General features: G+C 48.2%; 5 protein-coding genes across 5 annotated transcripts in view; all 5 read right to left on the bottom strand.

Annotated features, from left to right (window-relative positions):
- Positions 1–985, bottom strand: part of TEOVI_000648500 (uncharacterized protein) — a gene marked incomplete at both ends in the record, with an annotated part of 1,221 nt that extends 236 nt beyond the window's left edge. The window contains one exon of the mRNA XM_067223302.1: positions 1–985. Coding sequence (XP_067079403.1) covers positions 1–985 — 985 coding nt within the window.
- An 880-nt stretch (positions 986–1,865) lies between these two features.
- On the bottom strand, positions 1,866–3,038 carry TEOVI_000648600 (Aminotransferase class IV, putative; the record flags this gene model as incomplete). Its single annotated transcript, XM_067223303.1, has 1 exon — positions 1,866–3,038. The coding sequence occupies one exon, from the start codon at positions 3,036–3,038 to the stop codon at positions 1,866–1,868; it is 1,173 nt and encodes a 390-aa protein (XP_067079404.1).
- Positions 3,039–3,514: 476 nt separating this feature from the next.
- TEOVI_000648700 (glucose transporter, putative) lies at positions 3,515–5,173 on the bottom strand (the record flags this gene model as incomplete). The annotated part of the gene is made up of 1 exon (XM_067223304.1): positions 3,515–5,173. The coding sequence occupies one exon, from the start codon at positions 5,171–5,173 to the stop codon at positions 3,515–3,517; it is 1,659 nt and encodes a 552-aa protein (XP_067079405.1).
- An 850-nt stretch (positions 5,174–6,023) lies between these two features.
- TEOVI_000648800 (uncharacterized protein) lies at positions 6,024–7,172 on the bottom strand (the record flags this gene model as incomplete). The annotated part of the gene is made up of 1 exon (XM_067223305.1): positions 6,024–7,172. One exon carries the CDS (start codon positions 7,170–7,172, stop codon positions 6,024–6,026), a length of 1,149 nt encoding a protein of 382 aa, XP_067079406.1.
- Positions 7,173–7,621: 449 nt separating this feature from the next.
- Positions 7,622–8,560, bottom strand: TEOVI_000648900 (Histone-like transcription factor (CBF/NF-Y) and archaeal histone, putative; the record flags this gene model as incomplete). Its single annotated transcript, XM_067223306.1, has 1 exon — positions 7,622–8,560. The coding sequence occupies one exon, from the start codon at positions 8,558–8,560 to the stop codon at positions 7,622–7,624; it is 939 nt and encodes a 312-aa protein (XP_067079407.1).
- Positions 8,561–9,064: the final 504 nt, after the last annotated feature.

Raw genomic sequence — 9,064 nt, forward strand, 5'->3', positions numbered from 1 at the left:
TGCGCCTCTCGGCAACAGTGAAGGGCTCCACGGTAATGGTGTACCGCGCTGTGTTGTCCATGTCGTCAGCAACGTCGCTAAGGGTGGCGTTGCGGAGGTTTGCCTTAAAGAAAGTCGTGACGAGGTAGTCAAAGTAACTGTCCTCATCCTTCAGTGTAATCACCTGTTGTGTCTTCTGGAGGTCCACATAATCGTAAACCTTCAGTTGACCACCGTACGGCTCAATACCTAAATATTTAGAAAGGTCATACAATGTTATACCAGACGAAAAGGGTAGCACCAACCGCTCCTCTTCTGGTGTATCCCGTCGCACCACAACAATACGACGCATCTGCCGCAGAAGGAGGTAGAACTTCTCACGATGAGCCTCACTCATGTCAGCAAACTCCAGCACGCGACCGGAAAAATGATCCCTGTTAAACGGGTCGAGGTACGCGGCTGACCAGCAGTCGGGGTCCATAGCGATAAGGGAGGCGTCGTCGACCTGAAACTCCCTTACCAGTGCACGCCGCACGGGCACCGGAACGTCGATGAGCTCCAACATTTCTTCTAAAAGAACGGTGGACCCGTACTTAATGCGCACGCGTGGAAGAGCATTGGGCGGCCGCTTGTGGATTAACTTCCACTTTTCATAGTATGCACGGCTAAATAGTAGCAGCAACTGGTGCTCCTCCATTGTAAGGAGGCCGGGGTCCAAGTAAGCTGGATCCATATTGTGCCATACAACCTGATCGCAGAGCGCAAAATACGGGCACCGCTCAATCTTAGAGCGCACCTGAGGGTCGTCCCACGCGCTACTGTTTGGTTTGATAAGTCCAGACCCCTCTTGTGGTGGAGGCACATAATTTTGTGTGTCAACACGTCCTGCGTAAATATTACCATAGAAGGGCACGCCGCCAGTACTGAGAGTTGCTGGAGTGCTTGGAAATGTGAATTTGCGCTCCCCCTCCATCGCCAACAGGCGGCGAGAGTGCCGTAATATCATCGCTCCAGTTCGGATAAAGCTGCGGAAGCACCAACGGGGATGTCAGGTATTGAGGTAGATGGCTCCCGTTCACAATGCAAAACACACACACAAACTGGTGGTCGACGTTCCTTCCTTCTCGCTGCACCTCCCTCGTCTACTATATTGTTTTACCTTCTAGAACTTTCTGCGAATACTAATCATAAGCTCCGAACAGACGACGTTTAATGCGTTGGAAAAAGCCGACGACACGCCGTGGTGAGAAAACGGAGCGGCGGAAGAGAAGTGTGGAGCTTTCGCAGGTTTGCCTGTCAAACCGTTAGCCATATGTAAGGTAATAGGCACGGAGTCATAAAAACAAGTAGCGGCATCCTTTTTCACTCGTCTTTTTTTTAAAAAAATATTTTCTTTTCCACTCAGGCGCCTCACCATGGGGAGGGACGCCCAATCAAAGTAAACAGGAGCCGATAACAAACTGAATGGGGGAAAATGTATCTTTCAATTACGAAGCGTCGTTTTCAACGCGCATGGATCTCTAAACAAATATAAAAGCAACTCACTACAAAAACACTCTTTAACCCTCCCCCCTCCGTCGATCTCCGAAATGCTTAGTAAAACCACAAAAGTTTCGGAGTCGTGTCATCTTCTCCGCATTCACGTTCAGGCACTTGTACTATTACGTGTCAAACCGAACACTAAACAAATAATTAGGGGGAAAAAATAAAGTAAAACGAACAAGCGATTAAAAAAAAAAAACACTTACGGCCCCCCCCGCCTCTAGCCATCTCTTACTAGGGCATTGTCGCCCGCAATTTAATATTAATAATAACAAAGCAAGCGAGGGGATGCTACCTCTTCCACATTAACGAGCACAGTCCTTTATACCCTTTTCCTACAGTAATTAAAGAAGAGCCTCCGCTTCATAGGCCGCTCTGAGGCGCTTCAGCGTATCGCAGCTTGGACTTTCCAATCGGAGTAGTCCGTCATCATTCAATATGCGGCCACGCACATTGATGACAGCACGCTGGATCTCTTCATCCTTGTCTTGCATATAATCTTCCATTGCTAAAAGGAAATTCTGTTTACTTTCCTCATCGTAGAATACTTGAATCTCTTTGATGGGTAATACACCGGGGCTTGTACCCAACATTGCAATGCTCTTCGCCAGGCAAATGTCCCCCAAAACAAGCTTACGGTGTCGCAGGGGTGGAAGGCGAGCACATGCAGCAGCCCTTCGAGCAACACGGAGAGTAATGCCAACAAGAATGTCTTCCTCCAATGAACAGAGCAATGACTCGTCACCGGAGACAATAAGATAGTTTGAGCGTGATCCTTCAGGAACAAGATAGTGCCGCCTGTTATCCGACACAAGAAGCACCTCGAATGCGTTAGTGGTCTGTTGAAGCGCCTTTGCTCGCTCACGCAGGGGGACTTGCAGGATCTTTGCATTTGGTGTATGCCGCTGAGCATCATAAAGCATGGCATAACGCGTTCCCTCCTCGTACCAATCCTCCGGAGGGAAAAAGGAAGTTACGTAGTAAACCGCGTAGGAAAGAGTTCGAAGAAGCTCGCTTCGCCTCTCTGCCGTTGATACGTCACTCAACTGGGAAGGAAGCACCCATGTAACAAACTTGAGATTGACGTCTCCATTTTCCCATGGGTTACATTTAATGAAATCTCGTGTCGTCGACCGCACACCCTCAATGTAAGTTGAGAGTTTCCCCAGGTCCTCATCCTCCGATACGTTAGCGGCATCGCAGGCTGTAGGGGCAGTCAATATACAATTTTGCCGTATCCGACTGAAATGGTCGTTCTCAAACATAACCTGGCCGTTACGCACGCGCATCAGATCGTAGAGAAGAAGATGTTCATTGTTATCCAATTCGCATCCAACTGCAGGGGGAGACTCGGCCATCGGGATAGAAAAGGAGGAGGACCGCATATCGCCCACCGTTACCGCTTCGCACCGGCCACGATCAAATAGCCATATGTTCTCGGAAGCAATTTCGTTCAGAATCATGTTGCGCACATGATCGGGAACGCGTGTAACGGCGGCGAATGGGCCGGTCTGCATTATCAGCACCAATCCAGGGATAAAATTGAACGATAAGACCCTACTAGGAAGAGTGAAACTGGACAACCACCGCTACCGGGTGCCGCAAGGGAAATAAAGAAGTAAAACCACCGCACAACAAGCACCTACACTTCCTCTCCATAGCACACGTAAATGAAATACATAATGCACAACGGTTCATCACAACACGATGGAAGAGGTAGAGTGGAAAAAAAAAAGAGGTGGATTTGAGGTGTGGGGAGGGGCTCAACTGTTGAGACCGCGAACACCATTCCATCATTGGCTAAACTTACGCAGGCGGGTGCCACCTCGTGAATACAAATACAAAGCGCGGAGAGACACGCAACATATCACAACACAAGAAGGGATAACAGTCCATCAAAAAAAAAAAACTCAGATAGGATAGGGATGAAAAAGGAACGAGCCAGCTGCATTACTCTGAAAAGAGAAAGCAGCCTGTACACACCACTCGGTGTCTAAGATGATTGCCATAAGCGTAAATGCCTGTGCAGGTAGGCAGTTGACAGGAGACCCACAATACCAAAAAAGAGGAAAGCAATGCCCATTCCAACATCTTGGTTTCCTGAGGGACCACCCGAGAGCCACTCCACCGCAAGGGGAAACCCTACGTTAATAACGATGTTAATTAAAAAATGAACAAGCACCGTAAAACTTGATCCTCGGTGACGGAAGTTTGGGGGGAAGATGCCCTGCGAGAGAGTCCAAAAGAAACTTCCCATTCCCAACTCAAAGAAGGTGATAAAAAGCAGTATTCCGGTAGCCGACAGTTTTACTTTTAGATTGCTACTAAAGCCAAAAAATGGTAGCACCGCCACGGCCACCAGCAAGCACGATAAGGAGGCCAAAAGCAGAGCCACAACGTAAGCGCGGTCCGCATGCGCCCTGGAGGATATTGGAATCGAAGTAAGTACCGTAATGAAGTTCCATGCCATAACAACGAAGTTTCCAAAAAGTGGCTCCAGGCCCATTCTGTCCGTGATAATGGGGGCGTAGTTCATAATGGCATTCATGCCAGTAAGTTGCTGTGCAATGCACAGAACTAAAGCGGTGAGCAGCTGTCCCTTAACACCTCCCCATCCAGGCTTCGGATCACTTGATATCACTGTTCCGTACGAAACGCGGCCCTCAGCAAAGGTGACCAAATCGTCCTGCTCCCCTGGCCTGGAAAGGTGGCGCTGTTCCATCCACACAACGCTCTCCCTCATGGGTCCACTAATAAACATCATGAGCAGCGCGATGATTGTTCCTGGCAAACAAAACATCTGTTGTCGTTGTTGCATGTCGTGTTGTGTGGAGAAGCTTCGCTGTGCAAGACCTAAGCCCATGGCCGAAGCACTGAGAATACCGAACGTACATGCAATCTGGAAGAAAACTCCAACGAGCTGCCGATGTTGTATTGGTGCCGTTTCCTCCACATACGCGGGAGAACTCACACAAAGTACACCGGCCGAAACTCCAGTAAGAAAGCGCCCCGCCACCAAGAGCATGTATGAATCCGTATAAGTTGCAAAGTGTGTCAGCGCACCCCCTACCGTACCAACGAATCCACACAAAAGAAAGGTTATTCGATGTCCCGACACTGAGAGAAGAGGAGCGGATATGAGAGACCCGATGCAGCCTCCAAAAATAAACGCGCCAGCAAAGATACCGTTTTGTAATGCTGTAAAACCAGCCATCGGCTGGCACACGTTCGTTTTGTGGTTCCAGTAGCACGTTTGAGAAACACTTGAGGAACTGCTGGCGCCACAAGCCTCCTTTAACTGTCCGCTACAGTTGTCAACGACAAACTTACATGCATTGTCCTTCCAGGTACACTTTTCTGGGATAAACATCGGGCAGGTGGATTGAGTCGTCACTGTCATACAATCGCTTCCCATTTTGTAAAGTGTGTAGTACGGCCCTACAAAACCTATACCATAACCGAAGAGCGCACCTGCGAAGCAGTGCACGATGACGGTCTGAAGAATTCCCCATGTAAAGAATGACACTGAAGAAGTGTGAAGAGCTCCCATCACATCTTCCGCACCCAACAAGTTAAGCGGCGCACATTCCTCCAACGGTTTGGCGACCAGCCGCTTCTTTACGGCGCTTGAGTTTCTGCTTCCCTCAATCATAATGGGTAAGCAAAGATACTAGAGGTACCCCGCTGGTCATTAGGAAGTAGGAGGTGGAAAGGAAAAAAACAAACGGAAATAGCAAGGTGAGAAAAATGATATAAAACAAAACTGAACCGATTTTGCAAAACGAGCTCAACGCACGGAGCGCAAACATGTGGAGGAAAAAGATTTACAAGGGTGATCGCATCATTTTGTAAAGAAAGGGGACTGGCTCCACCACATAAGCACTCGTCGCCCTCAAGGAACAACTATTTTTCTTTTGTACCTGCGTTTCCATGAAGAAAATAATTGGTAGTTTCAAATATAAGGGAAACATAAGGGGAAACGCGGAAAAAAAAACCAAAAACAACAAAGAGGGAATAAGAAAATAGGGGAAGTGCACCGTCACAGCCGGAGGAGTAATGGGGACGGGAGGAAATAGGACAGGTTGAAAAGTGCCTTTTTTCTGCATCGCTGTGGTAAAAAACAAAATAGAGAGAATAAAGTAAAAGAACGATCGAAAGAAATGAGGTGAGAGTTAAGTCGAAGGACTTCAGCGCAGTAAGGTAGAATCGACTGAAAACTCAACGGCCAAAAAAAAAAAAGTGCAGTAACCACCCGTGCCCACAGACGAGCGCCCGCCGATATCACTCCGGTTACTTTCTTCTTGCCGGACCAACCACAGAATTTACACACACACAACTCTGTCTCCCTGATCCCCAAATTCCTTCTAAGATGTTTCCCCCCCCCCCAAAAAAAAAACTCAAAAACCGAATATACCCATTCCCACTACTTTGTAACATCACGTGACTAATTCTCCACTTCCCTAGACGCCGAGTTGTTCCCATGCATTGGTATTGTCAGCTGCTTAGACGGATCGTGTATCTTCACCGGCTTCAGAAGCGGAGCATGATGGTGGTACACAACTGCTTGGGTACCGCTGGTGGCAATTGAGGAGCGATTCCCGTCTCTTGTCATCGTACAAGGAGGAGACCGATGGCGTAGGCAAATCAGAACTATCATCGGATGCGGCATACGCCGTGCCAACGGCAGCGCGCTGCTCCAGTACGGCCACCCTTCGCTTGGTTTCCTGCAGCTCTTCCTTTAACTTCAGCGTACGAGCTCTATCAACCGAAGCTGCTTGCTGAATAGTTTCTAGGTTCCTACCCAACTCTGTGCACAGACTCTCGTTGGTTGCACTTGCCTGTGTTGCGGCGGCATGTTGTTCTAAGAGTCGGTTCAACTGCTCCTCTAACCTAATGATGGTGCCATGCGTGTCATCGCCCGCAACGTCGGAAGCAGGCAAGTCTACCGATGACGGTACCGTCTCTGTTTTCACGGGTGGAGGCTGAGAGGATGCTGCGACAGCAGCAGCAGCAGCAGCAGCAGGCGATTCATGCGTCATATTTGCTGTTCCCGACTGACACTGCTGTGAAGATGCGCTTGGCCCCTGAGTTCCTCGAGAACCAACAGCCCCGTCGACCTTCGACTTTGCCGCCAATGATCCTTCCTTTATGGAAGCTAGTTTTGTCGTTAGTGCCTCAAGTTGGACACGACGTTCTTCCAGCAGCTGTCGCTCCACCTCAATCTTTTTATTCACCACATCGATCAGCTTTCGCTGAAGTTCCATCCGCTGCACTTCCTGTTCTTGTTCAAGCTGTTTCTCTAGCTCCATCTGCTGCCGGACCTGTGTGATTTGATCCATGATCTTTCGTCGCGCCTTTTCCTCACAGAGGATCTGGTGGTGGAAGCGGTGTTTCTGCACCTCCTCGCTCTGAAGGCGCCGCAACAACTGATTTGTCACCTTGTCTTCTTCAATTTCTGTACTCTGTTGAAACCTCACAGACTCCTCACAGAGGGCACTAATATCTGCTTGGAGGCCTGCAGACTCTTCAGCGAGAATGGCATTCGTACGAATGAGCATCACCAACTCACGTCGTAACTCCTCATCCGTCATCTGCTCTAAGGGCCGGTCACGTTCCTGATGAGGCGACGTGGGCACCGAATGAGGCAACATATCTTCGGCCAGTTTCTTACCTGTAGTTTTACCTTCCCTTGCAGCAGTAAATATAGCCAACAAACTACCACACTAGAGTCGTTGTAGTGCAAACAAGTACAAGAGAATGAAACAAGTAACACAGAAGCATACTTGTTAGGAAGCGAAGGCAGTACAACAACAAAGACACAGCGAAAACAAGGGAAGGGAAAAGCAGTTTAGTGTCTCTCTTCCCACAACACAATGCCATAGGTATAAGTCAACTACAAGGCATTTAACGATACTCACAGGGTGGAGAGAGAGAGAGAAGGGGGGGGGGGTAATAGCTTGTGTAGACGTAAGGAGACCAAACAAAAAGTACACCTCCTCATTAGCATGTACACGAACCTAAATGTCAAAAAACTGGCATCGTGTCGCTCACGCCACATTCAACGGTGCCGCTGCACAGTAGTGAGCGGTACCACGTGGACTTATATGCAGTCGGCCGCATTGCCGAAACTAAGTTTGGCCTGTCGCATGTGGCTGCCCCGCTGGGTGCCCGTCTGCTGCAGCTGCTGTTGCTTCTGAGAACTCCGCGGTGTTTGGCCAACCTTTGAACCTGTCGGTACGATAGCAGTTTGCCTCTGCACTGGCTTAGATGAGTGCTTCTTAACCTCAGGTACTGGTGGTAGGATATCTAAAAGGAAGGAAAACCGGTCATAGTGCTGCACCACAGTCGCCACGTCGGAATATCTCACAGTTTTGCGGTTGTTCCGCTCCGCCTGTGCCGCAGCCATTCGTGTCAAATCCTGTAAAATGAGTACCACAGCCTCCGATGCCGTAGTAACCGCATCCTTGGAAACAATAGTCGAATTGCTATGAAATTTTAGTAGCTCCCTCACACGGGAAAGGGCGAACGGCGTACGGTCGCCCCCTCCCTCACAACCGGAACCGCCACTCGCCATATCCGTGTGCTCCGGGGGTTCGTAGTTATCAATTAGAAAATTATTATTATTATTATCATCATCATCATCATCACCTTCGTCGTCGTCATCAACGTCATTATTGTCGATGTCATCATTTTCTTCATGCTCGTCAATGTGCAGCGCATCCCCCTCACTGGCATCTATGTTTTGAGTCGTGACGTTTCCAGCCACATTTCGCTCTTGTGACTGTATCAACGAGTCAAGTTCCTCCCCGTAAAATAATGGCGTGTCATTCGTTGGACCTCCCAACACATTTGGTGTAAAATTGGCCTCCTCGTCCTCTTCTGCGTCTAAAGTGCTGCCATTGCGAGGTGAGTTAAGAAACTGCGAGCCGCTCACATTCGCTTCCACTTCCTCAGCACGCATTGCAAGGCGGGACGTGAGGAAGGCCGCCTCATCCGTATCATATGTGTCTCTATTGTCAAAATCACCGTATTCGTCCATGTCGCACACTTTTGATTTCTGTAAGCAGTAGGAAGAAGAGTGGGACGATAGTTTCTATGAAGAAGATCTATACCGTATTTTTTATTTTTTATTCTCCCTTTATTTAATCCTTGTGTTTTGTTTGGTTGGTTCTTGCCACACCTTTCGTTCTCCTTAAATATGAATGTGAGTTTGTCTATTCACGTGTCGGGCCCAAAAGAGGAGGGGGAGACCGCCCTTCACTTCGGAAACTGATCGGCGGTGGTTGTTTCGATCAACGACCTACAGATATAAAAAAACCACGGACCGGTTTACTTATTTTTGACAAAAAAAAACAAAAAGAAAAAGAAGAAAGTAAAACATCAATTACCTTGAATGAGTAGTGGAAGGTAAGAAAGAAACGCGGGAGTCAAAAAAAAAAAAGAGAAGTACGAATGAAATGAAAAGGTAATGAACGAATTCCCATTCCAGTGAAGTCAATTTTGTTGTTTTTTTTTTCTGCTCTCCTATTTTTCTTTTTTTTTT

The sequence above is a fragment of the Trypanosoma equiperdum genome (genome assembly GCF_001457755.1).
Source record: "Trypanosoma equiperdum strain OVI genome assembly, contig: ctg_1829, whole genome shotgun sequence".
NCBI lineage: Eukaryota > Euglenozoa > Kinetoplastea > Trypanosomatida > Trypanosomatidae > Trypanosoma > Trypanosoma equiperdum.